General features: G+C 41.6%; 1 protein-coding gene across 1 annotated transcript in view; it reads left to right on the plus strand.

The window, feature by feature from the left end:
- The first annotated feature begins 651 nt into the window (after positions 1 to 651).
- OXCT1 (3-oxoacid CoA-transferase 1) overlaps positions 652 to 27,681 on the plus strand; it is an 87,746-nt gene continuing 60,716 nt past the window's right edge. Inside the window, exons 1-7 of the mRNA XM_050329840.1 lie at positions 652 to 840; positions 2,402 to 2,483; positions 4,836 to 4,944; positions 6,297 to 6,387; positions 17,574 to 17,709; positions 21,956 to 22,105; positions 23,825 to 23,931. Of these exons, the coding sequence (XP_050185797.1) occupies positions 770 to 840; positions 2,402 to 2,483; positions 4,836 to 4,944; positions 6,297 to 6,387; positions 17,574 to 17,709; positions 21,956 to 22,105; positions 23,825 to 23,931 (746 nt within the window). The 5' untranslated portion in view covers positions 652 to 769. The remainder of the gene's footprint in view (positions 841 to 2,401; positions 2,484 to 4,835; positions 4,945 to 6,296; positions 6,388 to 17,573; positions 17,710 to 21,955; positions 22,106 to 23,824; positions 23,932 to 27,681) is intronic.

Consider the following 27,681-nt stretch of genomic DNA (forward strand, 5'->3'; position numbering starts at 1 on the left):
TGCTTAAACGAGCAGACATCTATTCTAGTAATATTTTCCCACCAAACATAGCATCCAAGTGCCCTGTGGGAAACCACGTGCTTACTGGAGCCTGGCTCAACCCGAGGGCTGTGCACTGGAAACGTAAACCATTCAAAGCCTCTGTCCTTTCCTTGATTCTTGTGGTGGTAGTTCTCAGCCAGAAAGTGATAGGGCAGAAATTTAAGCCACCTTACTTTGCAGGGAGACAGCTGCGACGGCGCTTTGAGCTATCCATCTGTGGAAACCGTGGAGAGGAAAACAGGAAAAAGGAAAATAGGAAAACTTGTTTATTGAAGTGATTGTAACAGTGATGTAACAGTGATTGCTTTGCCCACCCGTGTGGGTTCTGATGGTTTTTACGAACAAAACTGATGGCTGATGGGCCGGCGGTGTCAGTGGCAGCTACAGGAGCGGGGGCTGCTCTTCCCCGTGGGACAGCGCCCGCGGCGGGCTCCCTGGGCTCGGCAGCGGCGGGAGGCTGGACAGCTCTCCCAGGTGCTGGCCGGAGCCGGGCCGGGGGCTCCCGGATCCGCCACCCCCGGGCCCGGCAGCCGCCGGCCCCGCCTCGGCCGCACCGACGTCAGCGCGCGTCAGGGCCGAGCCCCTCGCCCTGCCCGCCCGCGGGATCCGCCGTCCCGCCGCCGCCGCTACCCTCGCCCTCCGCCGCACGCTCGCACCCGCCGCCCCGGCCCGGCCCGGCCCGGCCGCCGCCCCTCGCTCCGCTCCCCGACAGCCGCGCAGCGCGAAGATGGCGGCGTTAAAATTCCTGCTGCAGCCCCTGGGCCGCCGCATCCTCCTGCCGGCCGCGCCAGGGCCGAGGTAAGGGCGGCTCAGCCCCCTCAGCCCCCTCCGCCTGCCCCTGCCCGCCGCTGACCTTGGCGGGGAGCCCGCCCGCAGCAGCCCGTGCCGGGACCGCCGTGCCCCGCGCCGGTGGCCGGAGCCCCGGGCGGGGGCGGCCGCCCCGCAGCCCCGGGGAGGCTCTTCCCGCGACAGGGCTTTGTTCGGGAAGGGTCTGTGCCGAGGGAGCACGGAGGGCAGCGGGAGGAGGGAGGGCAGAGCGCGGCCCCGCGGCCCTGGCGGCGTGTGGGGATGCGGTGACCTTGGGAGGGCGGCACGGAGGTTTGCTTGGAGGGGTTTTTTTTTGGGGGGGTTGGTTTTTTTTTTTACATATTTTTAAAATTTTCTCAGCATTTCAGAAGGCAGCACAGCTACGGCGTGTTACTGTGTGTCTCCACGTTGCCCTCTCCGACCCGGTGCAGGGGGTGGGCAGCAGGTGTGCGCACCTCGCTGGCAGCCCCGCCATCTCCTGCTGCCCACAGACGTGTGGTGTGCTGCCGTGCAGCTCCCTCACTCGCTTGCTTTGCCCTTCCTGTGGGAAGCTTCTGCCAAACCCCACAGCTCTAATGGTTTCCAGCCCACACGTAACCCATAGCCAAGTTATTTTCCTTCTTTCTTCAGCCAGAAGTCTGTGACTTTTCTTATTTTGTTGTAGGTGAAACAGCTTACCTTCTCATGCCTGTTTTTACTTCTCCTGATGATAAATCTTAGTGCTTAGCACTTTCAGTTTTTGTTTTGCTTTTCCATAAAATTTATTTCAGTTCTATGGGTTATTTCAAGAGCTCATCTGTCCCCATGCTACTTTTTTAAAACTGGGATGCCAGAATGGCCGGCTTGTGAGGTCTTAGCTTGCTGCCCCAGTATGCAGGGGCACATGGGTGATCCTTGGCACCTCAGCTCCCTGAAAACCCACCTCTCAGATAGCAATGTGGGCGGGAAAGAGACTAAAAGGAACATATTTAGTATAGAAGGGCAGATACTCTCATAAGAGACATACAGTCTGTGAATGCACATTTGTGTAACACATACCACTGTGTTCACTGCTGTAGCATGCAGTCGGGAAGATTAAAGAAAAGGTGCCACGTAGCCTCTTTAAAATATTTTCCTGTGAGTGGGTACAAGGACACAGCAGAGCCCTGGCCTCCCTCCAGCCCTGGCTCTCAAGCTGCTTGCAGCCCAGTTGTATTGCAGCTCACGAGGCTGCCAGCACTTAATACCCCTTTTGTCAATTGCACACCTTATGGGACCAGTGGAGATGCCCTTTGCAGCCTATTGTCATTATGAAAAAGTGTTTCTAGGAGAATCATAAATTATAGGATAGTTTGGGTTGGATGGACACTTAAGTTTTCTAGTCCAATCGCCCTTCAATCGGCCAGGCTATCTTCAATTAGATCAAGTTGCTCAGAGTCCCTTCCACCCTAACCTTGGATGTTTCCAGGGATGGGGTACCCACAGCTTCTCTGGGCAGTCTGTTGCAGTGTCTCATCACCCTCATAGTAAAAAAATTTCTTCCTTATATCTAGTCTGAATATACTCTCCTCAGGTTTAAAACCATTATCCATCATCCCATTGCTGCAGGCCCTACAAACAGGTTTGTCCCCATCTTTCTCATGAGCCTTCTTCAAGTACTGAAAGGCAGCAATGAAGTCTTTCTGGAGCCTTCTCTTCTCCAGGCTGAACAACTGCAACTCTCTCAGCCTCTGCTCACAGGAAGAGGTGCTCCAGCCCTCTGATCATGGCTCTCCTCTGGACTTGCTCCAACGGGTTTATGCCTTTCCTGTGCTGGAGAGTCCAGAGCTGGATGCGGTGTTCCAGGTGAGGTCTTATCAGAGTGGAGCAGAGGGATAGAATCCCCTCACCTGACCTGCTGGCCATACTCCTTTGGGTGCAGCTCAGAACACATTTGGCTTTCTGTGCTGTGAGTGCACATGGCCAGATTATGTCCAGCCTCTCACACACCAGCCCCCCCACGTCCTTCTCACCAGGGCTGCTCTTGATGAGTTCTTCTCCTGGTCTGTAGTCACGCTTGGCATTGCCCTGACCCGCATGTGACACCCTGTACTTGGCCTTGTGGAACCTCATAAGATGCCCATGGACCAGTTCTGTGAGCCTGTGCAGGTCCTTCTGGATGGCATCCTGTCCCTGGGATGTTAAGTGCAACATTTGGCTTGGTGTCACCAAATTTGCAGATTTGCTGAGAGTGCATTCGATCCCTCTTTGCCATTGATATTAAACAGTCTTGGTCCCAGTACAGATGCCTGAGGGATACCACGCATCACCAGTATCCATCACGACTCTAAGCCATTGAGCACTATCCTCTGGATGGGACCATCCAGCCAATTCCTCGTCTGCCAAACAGTCCATGCAATCAAATCCATCTCTTTCCAAATTAGAAGGATGTTGTGAGGGGCCATGTCAAAGGCTTTACAGAAGTGCAGATAAATCTGTAACCCTTCCCCCATCCATTATGAAGTTACTCCATCATAGGAGGCCACTGGGTTAGTCAGGCAGGACTTGCCCCTGCTGAAGCCATACGGTCTGTCCCAAATCACCTCCCTGTCCTCCATGTACCTTAGCACAACTTCCAGGAGGATCTGTTCCATGATCTTCCCAGACACAGAGGGAGACTGACAGGTCAGTAGTTTCCAGGGTCCTGCTTTCTACCCTTTGTAAAGATGGGCAGAATGTTTACCTTGGGGAAGTCTTGAGGGACTTTACCTCACTCCATGACTTTTCAAATATGGATCAGTGGAGAAATGGTTGTGCTATGATTTGGCATGTGGAAGGCTCTTGTAGTCTTTCTCACCTAACACTATTTCTTACGATCCACATACTGATTTTTGATTGAGCCCATCAAAGCAGAGGAACGTTAGTGTTTCAGCTGGGAAGACTGGAAGCTTCCATTCAGAAAGGCTTTTTAATATTCAGTATAAACTCTTGCAGGTTTAATTTTAGAAAGGGAACAGTTTGTGTAATCTTGAAACTGAGCCAAAAATTGTTGTCCTGGTTGTAACTGTATCTTATGGCAACTCTTCAGGGAAGAATTGGGCTACTGTCATTAAAACATTGGTAGATTACCTTTTTTATTGATTAATTTTTCTCCGTCTTTCACAATCTAAAAATTCTCACTTCTCCTATCAAGAACTGGAAACACCAGTAGATAGTACTGTAGCTTCCAGGTTTTCTCAGTTTGTTGAGACTACCAAGGTAGTGACTTAAATGGCATTTTTTTCTGGTGCCTGAACAAGTACCTGGTTAGTATTAATGCATGATGTTAGTGGGAAATACTTAAAGGAAAAAAGGTGACCGTGACCTAAGAATGTAATAGATGAGTTATTATGACTACTGTTTAATGGCTTTGCATTTTGAAGTGTTTGTTTGGGGGTGGGATTTACATTGATTTCCTCTTACCCTCCATATTTCATGCACTTTTTGGAGTCTCCCCGATTCTGGGCTGTTCTTCAACAACACAAAGAGAGCCTAAGACTGTGTTAGGAAGCATTAGGACTGCATCAGGAAGTTGGGGGAAGGTTTATGTGTTGAAGGGTGTCACTGCTTACTATACTACCAGTACAACGCTGTCCTTCATGTTGTTCCTTGGCTTCCACTCAAATTTTGTGGTGCTGGTGCCTCTCTGCTTCAGCAGTTTCTGTATGTGTTTAGTGTCTGGATATCTCTGAAGCTCCACAAAACAGTGTATAGGTTTGAGAAGTCTGTGGGTTGCTGTAATTCATGCTGAGGAATTGCATTTGTAGATCTGTTTGCAGTAAGTCACAATTTGGCAACAATTCAGGATGGAATTCTTTTGTTTTGAAGACCTGTGGCCTTCTTTTCCCCACCTCCCCATGTTAAGTATTTACAGTAGCAATATATTTTTTTATATATTTTCCCTCTGGTGTACCCAGAGGCATGGTTTTCATTATAAAGCTACTGTATAATGCTTTTTGTTCATTCACTTGTTTCTTTTATTGTTGCAGATTTGTGGATGCTATTTTTCTACCAGCTCTCATCGCAACACCAAATTTTATACTGATCCTGTTGAAGCTGTAAAAGATATACCCAATGGGGCAACTATACTTGTTGGTGGTAAATATTTAAATTCCTTAAGGATGCAATCACGTTCTGTTAATGAGATACTTTTTATTCATTTACCATGTTTCTTTTAATATTAACTAATTTGAGAATTCATGGAATTGCATGGTTTTTTAAACAAGTGGTTTCCTACTTTACCTGTATTCTTTCAGTGAGAAAATCCAGGTTGTGCCTTAGGGGAGGGAAAAAGCCTCAGAAACATCATTACTTTTCTTTCCCACTAAAGAAATGTTAGACTCTACTTGTCCTAGTTTGAATCCAGAAAATCAACATGGGCTTTTTCAGGATAGCGTAGTTATTTCAGGATTTGGTTTGATTATTTTTATGGTAACATTCTTTGTATCCTGTATCCACCTCCTCTCTGGGTCTCTGTGACCTTGAACAAATTGCATAACCTGTTTTGCTGTTAGGAAGCAAAGATATATATATATACTTATAATACTAATCTGTGTTACACTTAATTGTTATGCTTGGCATTTCCAGAAGAGTCAAGGAGTTGTGTCATACTGACTTTCACTGTGGTTTGAGCCTTTGAATATTCTAGATGTCTCCACACTTTCATACTGCTCCACCTCTGTGAAGAAAAGTGATTTCTCTATTTTGTAGGTTGTTTTGATATTGAAGAAGTAATGAATGTAACAAGCAAACATGAGAAACCTCACTGTACATGTATAATGAATCAAAATTCCTTCTGAGAAGATTCTTTTTGTTTGTTTGGTTGTTGGTTGGTTGTTGTTTGAAAAAAAGATCTGAGGCCATGATAGGTTGGACTTGATGATCTCAAAGGTCTTTTCCAACCTGACTCTGATTCTGTGAAATGGTAGTACCTGTAGTGTGACATGGTATTTCATTTTGGGCATACTGGGTTCTTGCATAACAGGTGAGACCATGAGGCACCTCTGCCTTAGTGGAGGTCTGGGTTTCTGTGCTTCCAGTTACACATCTTCCCAAGGGTGTTCAAATTCCCAGATTTTTATCACTTAATTATAGGCTAAGCTGTATGGGATGTTCAGCAGAGATCTGAAGGTTGGGTGGGTAGAAAGAGGAGAAATTATGAACACAGAGATTAGGACACACATCAGGAGAGCGAAAGCCCTGGAGCTCTTCCCCAAAGGCCGTTTGTGTGTGAACAGACCCCGGATGGCTAAAGGGCTTTAGTGCAAACTGGGAAGCAGTCTGATCAGGAGATTACAGTACTAGGGTACACTCTTTCCAGAAATGTTGTTTTATTTAGTCAGCTGAGAAGCTTGTTTTACTCAGGAAAGGTTTTTAATTCCCAGACTTCTAAATAATCTGTGTTCTTTCAAACAGTTGTTACATATTCAGTTTTCTTGTATTTTGTGTAGGTTTTGGATTGTGTGGGATTCCTGAAAACCTCATTGGGGGTTTACTGAAGACTGGAGTAAAGGGAATAACTGCAGTCAGTAACAATGCAGGGTAGGTATTCATGTGTCTATGTTTTAATAAGTACAGACTAAATATTTCTCTCACAGGAAAATGCTGATATATATGAAAAACCCTTCCTTTTCACCATCATAGTTTTCATAATAACCACACAACTTGGTTTGAAAGTGTTATTTTTGGAATGAGCCCAGGGAGTACAGTATGTATGTATACTCAGCCTTGTCAGGGAAGAGCTGTCACTGTTGTAGAGAGTTGCAAATATATACTTTTATATATATTCAACTAGTTGACTGTAACTGAAAGTTCTGATTTAGATGCTTTAAATGTACTGTCAGTGATTTTGTGTGTTGTAAATTTCCAAATAGTGATATACTTTTAAACTCATTTTGGTGCTTTCTGACCTTCCTACTGTATTTTTATTACTTTAAAAATACCCCAAACAACACAAAAAACAGTGGAGAACATCTGTGATGAAAGAACAGGGAGGGTCTTTAATGAGTCTCGAAATTTTTGATTTATTTTTAAAAGATTTGCACATGAGTGGGTTTTACGGTGAGAATAGTTCTTTTACATACAATTTCTCAGCTTCTCATTTGGCCTGATTTTTACACAAGCTGTTCATTGTAGTAGACTCCACAATACCTAACAATCTTCATATAGAGAAATAATTACAGCCACTTCTACTGGAGTGCATTAAGAAAATAGAAATTATATTAAATAAAAATATTGATATGCAAAATATGAATTGCACATTCATTGAATAACAGATTATTTGTGTTGGTATTTGGTACATACACAGTCAAACTTAATCTCCTTAGGATCCTCTGGGAAGCAGTTTCTGCTGGATGATAAAACGGAGAGGAAAAGAGACAATTTTGAGTGGAAAGGTCAATCACTAGAGATCATTAACTTTCTTCATAGTCTTATTTTTGAATGACACACATATATGTACATAGATTGCACAGATGTTTCTGAGAGGGAGCTGAAAGTTTGACTGTGAGGAAAAGTGGAAAGAGGAGCATTGTGGAACAGAATGGAGAAGAAGATATTTTGCATTGTTCTGCACACAGTTTGTGATGTTATAAGTTAGAATTAATTTTGATTGAAATAATGTTAACTTTTCTGAAAATTCTTTGAATTTTGTGGCTGAAGGGATTTATGTAAAGCTTTTGGTTGCTAACAGGAAAGCAAAATTTAATTCCTTTTTTTCCTGGAAACCAGTTTTCCATGAAAAATTATGAAAGTCTGGGAAGATCCTCACAGAACAGTGTAACAATTTGAAAATACTCAAGGACATCTACAGTTTTCAAGAAGTCTAGTTTGTAAAAATACAAGTTTTGCTCTCACGTTGAACAGTATAATTTATTTTGAAATTTAATAATAAAATAATTTTTTCCTCTGTTGTTTTTATTTGTTGTATTATTGTTATACGGAGCTTAGCCTGCTGTGGTTTGGTAGGATTTGGAAACCAGGTAAAAACACAAGTGTTGTCAGTAATAAAGTCAGAATTCTCATCACAGCAGTTGATACCATTTTTAATCTTCTAATTAGGATGTCAAAAAGCATGCTTTTCTGTGCATCTTCCAATACCATGTCCAGAAGTATTAGTGGTATTATCAGGTATTGCAATACTAATAATGTCTTTGCAACTGAAGTAGCACAACAGTCATATACCCTGCAACAGTAGTATTCAAAGGGTGAATTGTTCCTGTAATATGGAGATGTCAGGCACTTTGTGGGATGAGTAATTGGCCACTTTCAATATGTCACATGATTCAGTGTGTTTTGCTTTGGTGCCTTGTGCTGCAGTTGATGCCCTGCTGTGTTTCAGCTTCCTGACTGCAGCTGTTCTCTTTTCTTCCAGCAAACAGGAGGTAGTTGGTTGCAGCTCAGTTTGCTCAGACTGCAGTGGAGTTAGCAGGCAGCTTGTAATTGGAGCAGAGGAGGAACCAAGTGCATAGACAGACAGCCTATTCTGGAGAGCAGTGCAGCTACATGGATTAAGGCACATGCCTGCGAACCATGGAATGTGTCGCAGAGCTATCTGTTTATAACTAAAATAGCAGCAGTGGAGACAGTGATTCGCTTATATCTAGGGAAAAGCAGTAATTAGGAAGTCCTGAAGTGTTCTTGCCAAGTCTCTTTTAGCTGGAAAGAAGGTTCAGCAAAGCCTAGAAGTGCTTGGCAGTCTCTGGAAACAACTTTAAAGGAGTAGGATGTTCACAAGTTCACATCCTACTTACTGTTCTGTGCTGCAGTGTAACAGGGAGGAGATTCCTCCTGCAAGAACTTGTTCTAGTCATATAATTGCTGGCAGGTGAAGTCCTTGTTTTGGCCTTTTTAGTGGGACCCTGGTTAGAAACATCGTACTGCCAAACTTACTGTCTGGTGCTGAGCAGTGCAGTAGTGCTCACACTGTGTGCTAGGCAGTGAAACAGCACCTTTAAGAGCAGTTACTGTTTTGCCAAGCCAAACAAGGCAAAGTGTTTGAAAGAGAAGCAGTACAAATATCCAGTACCTCTGGTATTTACACAACTTGCAGCAGGGGAAACTGAAGCTTGTGAACCAGGGTGATAGTGAAAGATAACCATGATAGCTGGGTGTGCTTCTAAAATACAGTCTCTCCCATCTTCCCTTATAACTTGTTTTGCTTATATAGTTCATATTTTAAATAGTTCCTTTACAGTATTTTTTTAGTCCTTTAAAGTCCTTTATTTTCTGTCCTTTAAATTTAGAATATTTTGCCTTAGTAAGCTACCAAAATCCGTTTTATTAAAGTTTTTCTGCATTTTTTTCCATTCCACATATGTCAGTAGGTCCTTATTTTAAACATTGGTTCAGCAAATTCTCAGCATTGTTGTGATTAGTATACAGTACGTTCTTGCATGTGACTGTTTTTCCGTCTGCTTGTAACTTCATGGTATCTTGTCGCATTCTGATTACAAGTCACTTGGAACTTGGGACTTGGACCTTTCAGGTCAGCCTACACTAAGACTTCCCTAATGCAGGCTATCAGACCTGTTGTTTCAGGATCTGTATTGCAACAAAGGATGTGTTCTTGTCAGCATAGCCAAATATTTAAAATGAAAGTTTAAACAATTAAATGAAATTATTATTTTAGTTAGTTGCACTTAATGAAATGGATAACTAATTTTGGGTATAATCATATTCTGACATCAACACTTCTGTCTCTACCACCTTAGTAAGCTGAATTTGTGCTGGATAAAAGTGAAGCCCATTATCTGTGATAGCTACACATGTGGTCTGACTCTTTTATCATTATTGGCCTTTGTCTGCTTTTGAGAGTGAAATATGCATTCTTTTTGAATGCAGTTAGTGTTGAACAGAAAGTTTTTCACTTACAGTAAAAATAGAGAAGTCACAGTTAATATCTTAATTACTAATCACCTGAGTGATCATCTAAAAGGAGATTGACAGCATGCAGTCAGATTATCACTAGTTCAGACAGTGTTCTTAAAAGGCATTACCAGCTTTTTGAACCTTTGGTCTCTATACTCTTTCTGAAGGTCTTTTGAAGTTACAGTATTATACATTAAGAAGGAGAAGTATAGCGTTGAGATAAACATTTGAACTGTTGGTCATGATGCCTGAATGCAGTTACTTAGTTCTATTGAGCATAGTATCCTGGTTTTCCCAATGGGCTGAGCTTTTCGTGGTTCCCAAATCTCTATAAGGCACTATGGGATCAGATGCAGTGGTAAACTCACTGCACTCCATATTCTAAAGCACAGAAGGTAGTTTTATATTCTTAGCAATTAAATATTTTGAATTCATGACAAGTTTGATAAAGGCTTTGTATTTTAAAGTTTAAAGTTTTCTCATTTTTCAGTCATTGCTTGGAATTGCATGTTTCTGTTAAAAACAAAACGTCTGACATCTTTGCTACAGGCTCCCCATTTTTTCTTGCATTTAACTCCTGTGACTTAATTCCATTGTTACTGCTACTAAAGTTATCTGTCTGTCTGTCTGTCTCTCTTTATGTTATATTTATTAAAATACGTAAAATGTCCATACATAGATAAAAGTACCATCAGGTGAAAGTTGCATTCCAAATTCACAGGAAGTTATGACATTCTTCCACATAGTATTAGGTATTAAGTGATTTTACTTAAATGAATTTGACAATCTCATGGTTCAGAAAGGTAAAATGTGACTGAAAAAGCCTGATGGACTTGAAAGGAGGCTTGTATGTACACAAAGGTGGGATCAAGGTGATGCTCAGAGTGTCTTATATTGTGTGTGTCTTTTTTGTATGTGCATAAGAATTGTTTAAACATCCCAATTAAATTTACTTTCAGAAGTGAAATACAAGGTTGCCCGGGTTTCTTATCTCACTTGGTAGAGAGAGAAGAGGTGGGTTATGTAAAATCCTGCACATGGCGAGTTACCAAAATCAGAAGGCAAGGTGTATATTTTCAGTGAAGTTGATTATTTGGAGCAGTTTACTTTTTAAAAAAATTATCGCTATTCTTCATGAAGAATCTAATCAGGTGCTTTTTTACAGCTCTTATATTGGTGACACTGTGTGAACTGCAAATCCCTGAAAATCTGCCCAGGTCATCTAGCTAATTTTAGTGTGGAGTTATTTAGGATTTTGGCAGGGCAAATTGTACTAACTTTGCACTACATGGAACTATTGAGAAATGAGCCACACAGATAACTTTCTAGTTGTGATTACAAATGAGAACAAAATAACTGTGGAACTCAGTGTGGCTGAGGAAATGTGTCAGCTTGGTTACAGAAGAGTGACAGTGAAAGTTGAACCTATCTTTCAGCCAAGTGACTTTTGAAGTATGATGCATTCATGATGAAATTCGAATATTTATCAGATTAACTCTGTGCCATATAAACTTCACTGTGAAGGAAAAATATGGTGAATTTTAAAAGTTCTGAATAGAGTTGTTTTACTTGTAATAAATACACAGTATGCCATTTCATAACAAAAAGGAATGTGGAAGGAGCAGATCTTGCTGCTGATGTAACCATGCAGTGTACAGTACTTTGTCCTCTTAAAAATTATTTGCCTTTCAGTGTTTGGATGGACTGGGCCTATATGCCTGCACCCATCATTCTCACAGGATACTTTTGGGGGATGGCAGAGGAAGAATACTGCCATTTTGCTGTGAAACTGAAACTGAGATGAACTTAGGGGAGCAGAGAGAACAGAGTCCCCATGAGAAGACTGAAGTAGCACAGGGACAAAGGTGCAGTGCAGACACTGTAAAGAAGGAGTAGTGGAGGATTAAGGCTCAGTCACAGCAGTTTGCATGCTGGGCTTTATGATTTCCCACAACCATGGCTCCCTTATTTTCTTTCTTCTTCCTCCCCTCAAAGTGAAAGAAGTCCCAGGCTTATGAGCTGAGAGATTCACTGTACTATTTATTTTGTCCTTTGACACGGACTGAAAAGTTGATAAGACAGTTTATGTGGTTTCTGGGAGCTGTGACCTACTACCCTGTTTCCTGTTTTACTTCTTCCTTCTCCTGACCAGGACTGCCTTAGCATATGGCAGCACCCATACTTCTCCTCCTCCTTTCTCGTCACCTTCCCTGAGAGGGCTTCAGCCTCTCTTTTTTGCTTTCCATTAAGCAGTTTGCAATTGGACAGGTGGAAAAATGTCCTAGGAAAAAGACGGTGGTTAGGACGGTGTCAAGACATTTGGCTGATGACAAGAATCAAAAAGGCAAATAAACCTCATACCTCTGAATAGCTCATCTTTCTATGAGTTGAATTGGTTTCTCTCTCTCTCTTAGTTAACTCCGATTCCTCATTTTGCCCTATTCTGTGTACCCATCTGGAAGTGAGGAACAGAGAAGAAGGAGAAACAGAATATCATCTGAGCTGGCTCCTTAGTACTGTTCCAGTGTAATACATGGGGAGATTATTGTGGGACATAGTCTCATTGTTATGAGCCAGCTGTAAGACCGGAGAAGATGAGTTACCAAGAACTGTTATGTGACTGATTGTCCACATTAATTTTACCTTTGGTGTGCCTGCACTTCTGTTCCATGTCTTCTGGCAAAGGCCATCTAGGTAGGCATCTCAACTCATTTTCTGCATAAAGACTATAAAGGATATCTTTCTGGTACTACCAGAATTATACTTTATTTTTGTGGACCTAAGAACACAGATGGTACTTTCATCCACATACCTTTTTTCATGGTGATAAAATATCGTGCTGTAGTCAGCCATTCCTGAACCTGAAAGCTTAAGATTGTGTTCCTAAGAAACACAAAGTGATTCATGCATTCCTTTTAGTTGGGGGGTATATCTGATCTTCCTTAGGAATTGTGGATCTATCTGAAGGCATAATTGCATGTCACTTGGAGATCTTTGAAGACTAAAAAGCTGATGTTTACAAAGAAAAACAGCCTCTTCTACATGGAGAATGATGGAGGAGACTGTTTCCTAGCCTATTGCCAAGAAGATTTCTAGCTCTGGATCAAGTCCATCTGTTATCAAGTGTCAAGTGTTGCTTCATTATGCAACACTTGGACTTGCTGAATGGCTGCAGAGACTGGTGATCTAACTCCAGAAGCTGACTAATGGCTTTACATAAAGCTTTCCCCAGGAATAGGACTAACCATTAATATGCTTTGTCTCCGTAGCAACAGCTAGTTGCAGGAAACACTAGTTTCTACCTGAGGTGGAGTCTTACCCCAGGATTCATATTGCATGCTTTTCTTTCACAATGTTGTAGTCTTCAGGGATGATGGAGTTACCCTCCCATCTTTCCAGTCCCCAAATTATGAGAGGAGAAAGGTTAGGTAGGGTATCATGTTAGCTTCTCATTGGTGAACATGTTTTAAATCTCCAAAACTCAAGATACTCATGGTAATCTTTCATAACCAACAACTTTTGGCCTTGCAGGATCTCCCGGGAATATACTGTCTCAGGTTCTGGAGAATCTTTGAATAGTGACTGTAGAGGAACACATCGCTTTAAGAGATGCAGAAGGAAGTCCTCATGCTAATTGATGCTGCTTACCTTCCAGTGAGGGGAGCCAGTCTGTTCTGACCACCCCCACTTTTTTAAGACACATAACTGTCTTCACTGAGGCAGAGAGAGAGGAGAGCTGTAATGATCTCCTTCTACTCCAAAAAAACCCCAAACAAAAGCAATCGTACATCTCATGCCACAGTGTGACATTCCAAGGATCCTTTTTTTGTGCCGGAGAATGCAGTTTTCTATCCGCTGCTTCATCAAGCTGTGTAGGGCTTGTTCACATATGAGGCTTTTATCAGCTTGGAAATTTAGGTAATCTTCTTCCCTGTGTTGTTGTAGAACGTGTTTTGCTTGAGCCACCAGACAAAAGGGTCTGAGGGCTGCAGATTATTGTTTATCTGCAGTGAAACATCAACATGTTGCCTTTGACTTCCAGTATACTGGAGGTATGTGGGCTAGGTCTTTGAAGTCATCTTTGGCTAGTTTTTTTAATTAGAAAAGGACAGGCATTAGTTTTTGACAGGAAGGTTTTGTAGGTATGAGAGAGACAAAACAATAGGAAGAAATATTCCTTAACAGCCAGACTTCTGTAATTTTTCTTATCTGCATCAGTAGAAATGGGGAACTTGGGTCACCTACATCCTTGATGAGTGCCTTTTTTATATGTGTTCCATGTATTCTGTTGATTTACGTTTCATCCTAATACAGAACAGGGAAACTTCTAGAAATCTTAACAATTTTGAAGGCAGAAGAAGGCGTTCTCTGTCTAGCACTACTGTGTACTTTCCCTTTTCCGGCAGCACACATAACAACTATGTCAGCTTCCACCATGCCACCTTCCTTCCCATCTAGGGCAACACATTTTTATTGTACTCACCTTTGTTTAAATTTTTAAAGGACTGAATCCAGCTTTTTAAATAGAGATATAGGATAGATTCTTTTCATTCACTCAGTAAAAGCTCTATTTTTGTTTTTATGGTTTGATAGGGAGAACATTGCCTGAAAGACAAATATTTTAGGGGTAACACTTTCAGCATAAAAATAATTTAAGCTAAAAAGTTAAAAAAACCTTTTGTACCTGAAACAACACAACCAAGAAAGCAGCAAAATATGAGAAGGGAGAACAAGTAACTTGAAATGGCCATAAAAGTGTTATATTGAAGGAAATTTCCCCAGACAAGAATTTTTTTACTTTGATCTAAGATAGAGATGTTAAATGACAAGCAAAGGGTAGGGAGAATAGGAGTGAGAACACCATTTTATGTGTGCAGCATTGGTTTCCTAGAACATTCAAATGTAAGAGAAAAACAAAGGGAACATAAAATGGATTGAAATGCTTAAAATGAGGTTTTGGAGGGAGATGAAAACTGATGTATGTGCAAAACAAAAGAGTTATTTTAGCTGGAAACCTGAATGGAGTTGCATCCTTAAAAAAAAAGATGGGCAATTATATGTTTCTTTAAAGAAATCTACATCTAAAATAAACGTGAGTAACAGCAACAGGATTTTGTGATGCTACTCTAAAGATTAAGTGTATATGAGAGCTGAAGTAATTTGGTGTTATCAGGCAGGCAGAGACTCCTGGTGCATGACTTGAAAGGTTAAATTCTTATTCTCTTGGCGTAGGGAAATAAGATTCTTGTAAGACCTGTGTGCTCAGTGACAGATCCTTGCAGCAATTTTGATTTTGAATGAATTGACTGTGTTTGAGGGAAGAAGAAAAAGTGACTTAATTGAAGAACTACCTGGCATGACTGACAGAGAATAACTTTTGGGTAATTTTGTACTTAATTTCTTTGTTTTATTTGAGAGAAGATACCTCTTAATAGTAGATTGGGGAATCAAGTGTATCCATATTGGATCCTGCATGGGATCCTGCAGGATCGTATGCAAATCCTGCTAAGGACAGTGTGTTCCAGTAGCTGCTTCTGAGAACGTAGGAGGAAGGATTATGGATCTTAGGGAAATGAGGCGGAAGTTTCTTCAACCATTACAGATCTACCCCTTACCCTCTCATGTTGCCATCCTTTCTCATGTGAAAGCGCACTCAGAATTTCATTGTCTGCACACCGTCTTGTGTCTGCTTCTTTCTGCTTGGTAACTTGCAAGTTTTGCAATGATAGGTGGTGTTAACCACCCAGATGATACACAGAAGTTTCAAACTGGTTTGCAAGCAGGTCAAGCTGCTCCTTGTTCTTGTGCTAGACAGCACTTTGCAGTTTTGTTTAAATTCTCTGTACTTTTACTACACTTAGTTGTACTTTAGTTGTACCAACCCATTAAACTGTCATCAGATGTTGGCTAATTTGTTGTATTTGCTTACTGCCTTTTATAATGAGAAGTCAGGGTTTAGTAGTTTTCCTTTGAGGGGAATTGTCCTGATTTGAATGCATCTGTACAGGAAATTATGGCATTTTATTTTTGTTCTCTTTTTTAATCCCTTTTGCCCACAAGACTTTCTATTCTATTCCCAGCTCTTTCAGTTTCAAACTGCTAGATTTTTTTCCTGTGGGAAGTTATAAAAATACAGGTTGTTTCCAGGCAACACAGATTTTATTCTCAAGGCTTTGGCACCACAACATTTTTGAAGTTGCATCAGAATTAGATTTTTAATTCTTTTTAGTAGGTCAGAGTTGGAGAGTGGAGCAAGCTTTGATAATATTTTTACTTATACATTCTCATTTATCTAGAGAACATAGAATAAATTCAGAGAACCAGATCAGAGAAGCTTGTTTCACTTCCTCTCGCGCAGTTTCCAAAATGCCTGGGTATGCATATGAAGTGGGCCATCTTCTTAAAATAGTCCTAACCTTAAAACAGTGCTCTTTATGCATGCAGCTGCACAGTCCTTCTGACTGCACGTCCATGTCTGTCCATGCAGCTGTTGAGAGTGTTGTGGTTGGAGGTGGAGAGCTGGTGCTGGCCCTGCTCACTCAGCCCCTCTCATTTCACCTGCAGCACTGCAGGCTGTGTGTGGGACGCCAGCACTGGCAAAGCATTACCACTGTTATATTTGAAAGTGAATGCTTTTTATTTATTTATTTATTATTAATGCATAATAATAAAGTTTTTTTAATCCGGTCCCTTTTGGAGCTTTCCTTTGGCAGTGTTTTCAGCAGGATGCATCTATTGTAAGCACGTGTGTGTTAATTACAGCATGCTGAATACTGGATATCTTAAAGGATTATTGTAATACTTTTCAGTATTTCTTATCCTGAAATCTCAAGCCAGTGTGTGGATCACTAAGTTTAAATTGAACTAAGCCAACTAGTGGTAGATATACATCACTGTTGGTGAGGTATGTCTGGATCATGGCATCTTTCCCATAGGGGGAGTGGAAGTCCTGAGTTCTCTGCTTGTAAGTTGCAGAAATCAGCATAAACACAGAGGAGTTCTGCAGAGATGTACCAGTCTGCTGCCATCCTGCATAATGTGTTGGAAATGTGATAGAAACATGCCTTTACAATATTGTCTAGGTTTATTTCCATTTTTATATTTTAACCTCATATTTCCTCAAATTGAAGTAGCCTTTTTTACAGAGCACCTTTGTTGCAGGAACTCTTGAAATATGTTCCTATTCCATTCGTACACAATACAGGTTGACAAAAATCACAAAGGATGTCAAAATTTTAGAAGCACTGGCACATGTTGTCTTTGGCATTCATTTTAAGCTGACACAGATAAGAAAACCTTGACTGCAGTGCTAAAACCCTGTTGGAGTAGGCAGTTTCTTAGTAAGAAATTAAATTATTTACTATAATAAGAAAATTTGTACAAATACTGTTACCTCATATACAAATTAGCACTATAAATGTGAGTGTGGCTTTCTCCTTGAACTGTTAAGCAATCACTTCCCTTATTTCTGGGGAGCAGGAGTGCAAACAAAGATATATCTTTGTTCACTCAAAGCCGTGTATGACATTTTATTAATTGGTAAGACTTTTTAAAGGAGCAGATGTGTAAAATAGCACCACTTGTCCAGCTGTTATTGTAGCTGTTAATATGTGAAATGTCTTTAAAAGAAAGTTTTGGATGTATTCTGTACCTGGAAAGTGATGAGGTCCAAACACTGGAATCAAAAATTTTAATTATAGCTTTGATGTTTCCCCCTCTAGAAGCTAGAATTTGATTTTTGTCTTCAATTCCTTATGCCTAGTGTGGGTAGATAACTTTGTTCTTTCTTGTTAAATCATTAAAGCTTATCAGGTGCTTTGTTTACAACAAAACTCTATTGTCTGGCTTTTTCTGTGCAGTGTTGACAATTTTGGACTTGGTCTTCTGCTTCAGACTAAGCAGATAAAACGCATGGTGTCATCCTATGTTGGAGAGAACGCTGAATTTGAACGCCAGTATTTGTCTGGTGAGCTTGAAGTTGAGCTTACACCACAGGTAAGGAGTGTCTAAGAGACTGGTGATTTGTTTTAATCTAAAATACTGAGTAGACTAATGCGTAAAAATTATTCTTATAAATTTATTTTTATATTTATATATTTAAATATATTTATTCTTATAAAATTATTTTGTAATCCAAGTGTTTTACCTGTGTGCAAGTGGATCTTACCATCTATGGTGGGTTGACCCCGACTGGACCCCAGATACCCACCACACCGTCACTCTCCTCAGCTGGACAGGGGAGAGAAAATATAGCAAAGGGCTCATGGGTTGGGATAAGGACAGGGAGAGATCACTCACCAGTTACTGTCATGGGCACGACAGACTTGACTTGGGGAAATCAGTTTAGTTTATTGCCAATCAAATTAGAGTAAGATAATGAGAAATAAAGCCAAATCTTAAACCCTCCACTCCACTCCTCTTTCCAGCTGTAACTTCATTCACAATTTACCTCCTCCCTTCCAGCAGTGCAGGGCAAGGAGGGAGTAGAGGTTGTGGTCAGTTCATCACACATTGTCTCTGCCACTCCTTCCTCCTCAGGGAGCTCCTCACACTCTTCCCCTGCTCCAGTGTGGGGTCCCTCCCACGGGAGACAGTCCTTCACAAACCTCTCCAATGTGAGTCCTTTTCACAGGCTGCAGTTCTTCACAAACTGCTCCAGTGTTGAGTCCCTTCCATGGGGTACAGTCCTTGAGGGACAAACTGCACCAGCACAGGTCCCTTCTACGGCATGCAGTCCTTCAGGACTGTGGGTACCCCACAGGCTCACAAGTCCTGCTGGCAAACCTCCAGAAGGGTCTCCTCTCTCCATGCAGCCATAGGTCTTCCCAGGAGTCTGCTTCAGTGTGGGCTTGTCATGGGGGAACTTCCTGTGTGGGGTCCTCCAGGGGCTGTAGGTGGATCTCTGGTCCACCGTGGACCTCTATGGCCTCAGGGGCACAGTTGCCTCACCATGGTCTGCACCACAGGCTGCAGGGAAATCTCTGCCTGGAGCACTGACCTTGGTGTCTACAGAGATGTTCCACTAGCACATTCTCACTCCGCTCTTTTCTGGATGCACTTGGATCTGTGCAATAAGTTCTTTGTTTAATATATTATTGGCACTGTTTCTGTCAGACATGAGGGAAGCTTCTGGCGTCTTCTCACAGAAGCCAGCCCTGTAGCTACCAAAACCTTGCCATGCCCATGCGTTAGGATTGTGTGCTGCAACTGCTCTGTTAAGAACTGACCAGTTGTATTGTGTGAATTCCTTTTATGGCTTGTTACCTTGTATTAATTTGAAATATATATGTTTTTTATATATATAGATGGATACCCACATGTGTGTATATTTTATTGAACACTCTTTTATTTTTGGCAGCTTCTTACTGATTGTAGAAAAAGACATGAATTATTCCTACTACTGAGGACCATATAAGGAGAAGGAAACCAGGGAGCTGCTCTGTTCCCATTGTGGTAGCATCGTTTGGGCACATCACGTGTGCAGTGTCTGCCATCTAGTGGGCAGGAGTCAAGTTAGGAGACAGTGTTGTGCATAGTGTTATGAGACAATTTACAACTTTAATTTTTAGTGCCATAGTTTGAATTAGTTTGAATTTTGCACTGCTAAACTACTCAAATAGCCCAAATGCAATGAGATCCTAAAATCATCAGTAGCGGTAACATTCTTTTGAGGTCTTTTGGGACATTGGTGCTCTAACTTTAAAGCATACAGCATGTTAGTGTGTGACATCTTAAGAGGTGACACAAAGCCTTTGGGCTTTAAACACATATTTGTATAAGTTTCTGGGAAAAGCAGCAGTCACAGAATCACAGAATGTTCTGAGTTGGAAGGGTCTCACCAGTCTCAAGTATTTACTGAAAAGAGTGTCTTGGGCTCCATTTCTTGGGAATCACAGAATCCTAGAATGGATCAGGTTGGAAGGGATCACAGTAGGTCATCTGCTCCAACCTCCCTGCTTAAGCTGAGTCATCCCAGAACACGTGGCACAGAATTGCATCCAGACAGCTCTTGAATATTTTCCATGAGGGAGACAGCCATTCTGGGCAACCTGTTCCAGTGCACGGTCACTGCATGGTAAAGAAGTTCTTCCTCATATTCAGGTAGAACTTCCTGTACCTCAGTTTCTGTCCATTGCCTCATGTCTTATTTCTTGGCACCACTGAGAAGAACCTGGATCTGCCTCTTGACACCTTCCCTTCAGATACTTATAGACACTGATGAGGTCCCCTCTCAGTTGACTCTTCTTGAGGCTGAACAGGCCCAGCTCCCTCAGCCTTTCTTCATAAGAGAGATGCTCCAGTCCCTTCACCATCTTTGTTGCCCTCTGCTAGACCAGTTGTAGGAACTCCAAGTCTTACTTGTACCGAGGAGCCCAGAACTGGACACAGCATTCCAGATGTGGCCTCACTAAGGCTGACCAGAGGGGCAGGACCTCTTACCCTGTCTTGCTGCCAATTCTCTTACTAATTCTCCCCATGATACCATTGGCCTTCTTGGGCACAGGGACTCACTGCTGGCTCATGGACAGCTTGTGGTCCACCAGGACCCCCAGGGCTGTCTGCAGAGCTGCTTTCCAGCAGGTCAGCACCAAGCGTGTACCAGTGCCCAGGGTTATTCCTCTTCAGCTACAGGATCCTGCACTTTCCCTTGTTGAATTTCAGATTTTGCCCATCTCTCCAAACTGTTGTGGTCCTTCTGGAGAGCTGGACGACACTCTGGGGCCCAGTATAGGACCCCGGGGACACCGCTAATGACAGGCCTCCAACTAGACTCTGTGCCACTGATTGCAACCCTCTGGGATCTACCATTCAGCCAGTTCTCAGTACACCTTACCATCTACTCATCCACACTTCCTGAGTTTGCCTATAAGTATACTGTAAGAGAATGTTACTTAGAATCCCTGAGATGAGTGCAAAAGCTCTTATACCCAGTCAGCAGACATGAAAATAACCAGGCTCTTGTCACTTCCCATGTTTCGAAAGTCACAAATCTCATAAGGCATTTTTTCCTTCCTTTGCAATGTTCAGTCATTTCATCTACAAGAACTTGAACTCCTTAGACATGAAATTGGCTTTGTGGAGTGCAGATAAGCTATGTAGATCCAACATGGAAATAATGGGTCCACAGTGTATGATGATAAACAGTAACATAAATTAATGATTTGCTAGGAGCTGGGGGGATTTCAAATATTTGTGTCAAGATAAAATAACCTGTTGTATAAAATTAGGTGTAAGTTCGGGCAAAATGCGAGACTGTTGTGCCTTATTAGACAGTAAGGGAGAGGTCACGGTGAGATCTTGTAATGCAAAGGTTGCTTAGAACACAGGACTTTGCATGGTTTGCATCTGCCTCTTGCCACCATTTTGAAAACCTACCAGGGGTCATTGTGCTTCTTACATGATAACTGAGGAAAATGCAGAGGATTTTGTGCCACCATTGTGAAAACCTACCAGGGGTCATTGTGCTTCTTGCAGGATAACTGAAGAAAATGTGGAGCTGGATAATTGACCGTGATGATCTTGTTTTGTTTTGAGTCCAGAAAAATAGAAAAAGAAATCTGGGAAATTACATTAATGGAAACAAGAAGACACATCTTTGGCCATAAGTCCATAACTAAGGCTGATGAGGAATTTGTGCCGTTAATATCTGTAGTACAGCTGGATATAGAGCAGAGTGCAGGCAGGATGGTCAGAGTATAAAGAAGCTCTTTCAACTTCTTGGTATTCTTGGCACGGGCAACCCAGATCACTGGATTCCCTCTTTCTTTCTCAGTCTGCCCTCCTTGGCTGTTTCAGCTTGGAGTGAGTTCTGAAGTTTTTCTTAAGATGTTAAAGAATGAAACATCAATATGTAGGACTTACACAGAAAAGAAAACCTTCTAGGATACATAGCCAGGTGGGAAAGAGAAAAAGAACTATACTCTTCTCAGAACAATGGATTGTAAAAGAAGTTGAGGGAGAGGAGGCACAGCCAAGTGCTGGGGCTTGGTAATTGGTGGAGAGCTGTGTGACAGTGTGGTCTTGAGCAGCTTTTGGCCATGCATCAAGCATTTCTTGCCATATCCAGTACCAATCCCACAAAGGAGATCTAAAATGGGAGGGAGAAATAGATGATCACATCTGTTGGCTAAAAACAGGAGGAAAAACTCCAAATGAGAGGATATAAAATTAATTCAAGCCATTAATTAGATTTTGATTTATTGTTCCCAGATGATGAGTTCTTAAATATGTCTTCCCACAGGGTACACTTGCTGAACGTATTAGAGCAGGAGGAGCAGGAATCCCAGCATTTTACACCAGTACTGGCTATGGGACGCTGGTGCAGGAAGGGGGTGCACCCATCAAGTACAACACAGATGGCACCATTGCCATTGCCAGCCAGCCAAGAGAGGTAAGAGGTCTGTTTGCCATTAGGAAGCCTTCAGCTTTGAAAAATGAATTTGTGACATATTTCCAAGATAAACAAGAGCCAAGTATAACCTTGCTATATTGAATTAATTGAATATCAGTGGTACCAGACACATCAGTTTTGCTCCCACTGCTTACCTCTGTCCTTTGTGATGTGTTAGAAAAGGTTTTACAGCTTTAGGGTGAACTGGTCCAGGTGAAGGCCTGCTTTGCTGAGTTACCCTTCACTTGACTCTTCTCTGATCAAGTTCACTGTGTATTCAAACAAACTCTTGTACCAGGTACACTGCAGTGCGCAGAGTGGTCTGAGAACAACCTCCTGTTGCTAAGGGGCAGGTGCTCCTTAAATCCTCTACTGTGCAGTAACAGCCCTGCAGCTGCACACAGAGCTTTATCTTTAGAAGAAACGGGACTTTTTCCTTTTAAACAGGGAAGAGCTCAGTTGACAGAAATTCCAGGAATTGAATTTCCCAACATTTGAAATACAATTTAGTCTCAATATTTAAAACTTCAAAGAAGTAAAAAGTGTGGCTTTCAAGTGAGAAACAAGGTCTTCATTTTGAAATCGGATATAGAATTTGTAGAAGAGGACATATCTCAATACTTGAAAAAATGGATGGAGCTAGTGCTGTGTGTTCCAAGTAGACTGCATACAGTATTAAATTTTACCTTGAGTACATCTCTGGGGTAAAGGTATTTCCACCCTAGCCCATGATTTTCACATATTTTATACACAACTATTTGCAGTATCTGGGCATTGACTTGGTCTCTTTTATTCCCTTAATTTTTTAACTGCATATGTCATTATGATGTTTTACCGTTTGGAGGGATGTTTTGTTTATTAAATAGCTTATAATTTTAATAATGTTTTTCTCCATTTGTTTTCCTTTTGACATTTGTAGGAAAATCTGTGTTAGTCTCCCCAGTCTAATAACTGGGGGGGGACTAATAACATGATGAGCATAACTTGTTCAATTCCATTCTCCGCATCCATTTTGCATGGAAGTATCATTTTATAAAGGCTCAGATCTCCTTTTACAGGACTGACAAACTGACTTCTCATACCCTTTTGTCATTCTTCCTTCCCCCTTCAGAAATTTTGAAAAGCTCTCAAGTACTATTTGTGTATACTCTACCTACCTACATTGTTAAGAGAAATGCTTTTTCATCTCTTTCTTTAGGATTAAAGGCTAGCTGTGAGTCAACTCCATATTTTGGTTTCAGGCACAGTATCATTCATTGATCATAAATGCATGGAAAATCAAATTAAATTCAGCCTGTCAGATGACATGGTTTGACTACTGTGTCTCAAATCCGCTTCATTTCATATTTGGGGTTTCTAGTTGGGCAGTGATTATGAACTTTCTCAACAATTCTGCTTTAGCACTTCAGTTTTTGGTTAGCTTGTAGACGTGCAGGAAGAAGCATGTCTAAATCCAGTAGATGGAGCACAAGGAATATGGATTCACTAGAATATGAATTCACAAGGAATATGCAGTTTCACTAGAGACACTATAACAAAATGGGGGTTTACAGCCCTTCCATGCTTTTCTGTTATTACCCAGCTTTTCAGGTAAAACTTTATATAGTACAAAAAGAAGTGTAAATATAATAGTCTGTAAAATTAACCCCATAAAATAAATGTTACATGAGAAATCCGTTGGAAGAAACATACATCTCTGTTTTGTACTTTTCTCTGTAGGTGCGAGAGTTTGATGGCCGTCACTTTATTCTGGAGAAGTCAATTACAGGAGATTTTGCACTTGTGAAGGCATGGAAGGCTGACCGTGCAGGAAACATCATTTTCAGGTGTGACTTGTTTACCAGTGGAAAAAGATTATTTTATGATTTAGATAATGAAAGAGAAGGAGAATCCTGTCTCCTGTGTGATTGCAAAAAAATGTTTTACTGATTTTGCTTTCATGTTGCCTTTCCCTACTGTCAAATTATACTGCTATAAAAAACCAAAATATAATTGCTTTTTCTAATGACATTTGAGTATTCAAACGTAGGTGTGAAATAAACTATTGGTGGTTTAAAATGAGGCACAGCAGACTGAAGTCATTATGATTACTATTGAGAAATTTAGTGTCTTTCTATTCCTTTCAGTTTTCATGTTAGTTTGGGTCATATTCCTTGAGCACTAAAGTTTGATCCATTCACATATGACAAAAGAGAAGGGAACTGAATCTCATGACCAGTCAGTGATGGGAAAAATTATTCTGTATAAAGAAAACAGTGTTTAAAGTTGATTTGATCTCAGTGTTGTAGGGAGAGGCATCATATGAATTTAAACATCTTTGCAATGAAAAGTTTGAGTGTTGCACTAGTAATTACATCTTTTATATGAGTTACTATGCTTAAGCTCTGGTTTGTCCTGAACTGAAGCAGGAGAGGTTTGCTTGTGTTTAATGCCTGGTTTTTATTTGTTTGTCTTATGGCTATCAGATGAAAAGGTAAGTGTTACAATCACTGCAGTTTGCTACAAGCAAACTGTGAACAACACTGTCCGTATGTATTAGAACAAACAAGGAATTGAAAAAGCAACTGAAAAATATATGTATAAAGTAATATCCATAAAATAATGCTTTTCTTTATTTAAGTATACATACACTTGTATTCACATTAATTTTATCTATATATCTTATAATAATATTGAATTAAAATACTTGAACGTTAATAAATAAGCTTTTATTTTGCCCAACTCTTGTCATCATGGCTTGCCCGCTAGTAAGTCAATATGGCTTCTGATTGAAAACTGAACTTTCTTGTGTGCATGCACATGAACTTGATGGCTGTTAAACTGCTTTCCTTAGGCTCTGGTACACAGGTTATAGGAAATGCTCTTTCTCCTTAGGCTTCTCTTTGTTTGGTCTTGAGCCACTGCTGTCTGTGCTTTTACCCTGTATCCAGTGATGCATAGTTACCTCTGAAAAATACTGAAATTCTCCACAGAAACAGACTGGTTGCATTCTCCCTTTTACTCCTCTTCCTTTATGTCCTGTTGGTCTCTATCCCTTTCCTTCTTCCTATTTCTTTTAGAAGTCTTCATGTGTCTACCACATTCATACAATACAGTTAATACCAGATACTACATCCATCTGGAGTGAAGATCTAAAAACCTTGACTTCACCTTTCAAGTGTAACTAATCAAAGATGGAAACATCATCATCTGGTGTCTTATTCCTTGGAGAATATTACTAACTTAAAAGAATTTGCTTATGATAAGCAGTGTCCCGTTCTGTTTCGGGATGAGAGGCAGATTACCTGATGACCTAGAACAGAGAATCGTAGGCTCATCTTATAGCCTGCCATCTGCCACCACTTTCCCAACAATGTCATACTATTTATAGTGTGTTTCCCGTGACTGGTGTCTGTGGAGCCAATAGCTATGGAGTAAGTGTCTGCCAAACTGTTAATCACCCTCAAGCTAAGAGATTTTTTAAATCCAAAGATGTACTTTAGGTACACTTAACTTGGACCACAGGCCAGCATTAATTTTTTTGGCTATTCTCATACATGAAGCTATGCTGTTTTCTTGGGAATCCAGAATGGCACCAACTTCTTTAGAAAACACTTTTTTAAGCTGTTTTTTTTTTTTTTTCTTAACGTGATACTTCATGTCCCCTAGATCTTCTCTTCCATACAGCATGTTGTGGCTGCTTTCATTTCAGGCGTCTTCATGCTGAGTAGACTATTCTTACCACAGCTTTTGTCTAACAAGGAAGCCTATGTCTGGCCCAGTAGATAATAACTTTTAGGTATAGTACACTATTAGTAAGACAGATAATCGAGGACTCCCTCAAACATAGTGAAATAGTCTCACCTTGTTCCTGTGATAACTGAAAGGATCCATATACAATCATTTTGCTTTGTTAGTCTGATGTAGGTACTAGTTCTACTTAGCTGAACAGTGTCTCCTGGTCTTAAGCTCCCTTGGAGCTTTGCTCACTAGAGACAGCAGCAAGCAATGCCACTGCTTTTGGGGATAATCATTACAGAGTCATAGAATGGCCTGGGTTGGAAGGGATCTTAAAGATCATCTCATTCCAACTCCCATGCCATAGCCAGGGACACCTGTCCCTAAGTCAGGTTGCTCAGAGCTTCATTCAGTTTGCCCTTGAACACTTCCAGGAATGGGGTATCCACAGTTTCCCTGGGCAACTTGTTCCAGTGCCTCACCACCCTCACAGCAAAGAATTTCTCCCTGATACCCAATACTCTCTTTGTCCTGTCACTGCCTGCCCTTGTAAAAAGTCCCTCCCCATCTTCCTTGTAGGCTTCCTTCCAGTACTGGATGGCAACAATTAGATTTCCCTGAAACCTTCTCTTTTCCAGTCTGAACAATCCCAATTCTTTCAGCCTTTCCTTGTAGGACAAGTGCTTCATTTCTCTAATCATCTTGGTGGCCTCCTCTGGACTCTCTCCAACAGGTCCTTCTCATACTGGGAACCCCAGAACTGGATGCAGTGCTCCAGGTGGGGTCTCACCAGAGCAGAATAGAGGAGCAGAATTGCCCTTCTCATCCTCCTGCCCACGCTACTCTGGACGCAACCCAGCACACAAATGGCTTTCTGAGCTTTAAGTGCACATGGCCAGTTCATGTCCAGCCTCTCACCCAAGTGCCTCTCACCCCAAGTCCTTCTCACCAGGGCTGCTCTTGATCCCCCAGCCTTTGTTCATACCAGGAGTTACCCCTGCAAGTAGCAAGCAGGTGTAGCACCTTGTGCTTGGTCTTATTAAACCTCATGAGATTCCCATGGGCCCACTCCTCAAGCCTGTCCAGGTCCTTCTGGATGGCATCCCATCTTTCAAGTACGTTAACTACACCACTTGGTTGATGTCATCTGCAGACTTGCTCAGGGGTGCATCATCTATATCATTAATGAAGGTATTGAGTAACACTGGTCCTAGACGGACCCTTAAGGGACACCATTTGTCCCTGATGTCCATCAGGGCTCTGAGCCATTGACCACTGCCCTCTGGATGCGACTGTCCAACCAAGTCCTCATCCACCAAAGAGTCCATGCAATCAAATCTATCACTTTCTAAATTAGAGAGAAGGATGTTACGGGGAACCATGTAAAAGGCTTTACAGAAGTGCAGATAAATGACATCAGTAGCCCTTCCGCTGATGTCAGTCTACCACAGAAGGCCACTGGGTTGGTCAGGTAGAAAGTGTCTGTGTGAAACTGAACTGGTTGTCTCTAATCACCTCTCTGTCCTCCATGTGCCTTAGCACAGCTTCCAGAAGGATCTGGTCCATGATCTTCCCAGGCACAGAGGTGAGGCTGACAGGTCAGCATTCCCAGGGTCCTCCATTCTACCCTTTTTAAAGATGGATACAATGTTTCCCTTTTTCCAGTGCCTGGGACTTCACCTGACTGCCGTTAGTTTTGAAATATCATGGAAACTGACTTCTCTCCATGATATTTGAACCTCCTTTTGTTCCCCTCTCTTTGCAATGCTTTGGCATTGTTCTAGCTCAATATACTTCTGCTTTACAAGCAAAGGTGTGGCTTGGTGCTGATGAAAACAGGCTATTGACAAAGGCACAGA

The sequence above is a fragment of the Myiozetetes cayanensis genome, unplaced genomic scaffold, assembly GCF_022539395.1.
Source record: "Myiozetetes cayanensis isolate MyiCay16 unplaced genomic scaffold, myiCay2020 scf4, whole genome shotgun sequence".
Taxonomy (NCBI): domain Eukaryota; kingdom Metazoa; phylum Chordata; class Aves; order Passeriformes; family Tyrannidae; genus Myiozetetes; species Myiozetetes cayanensis.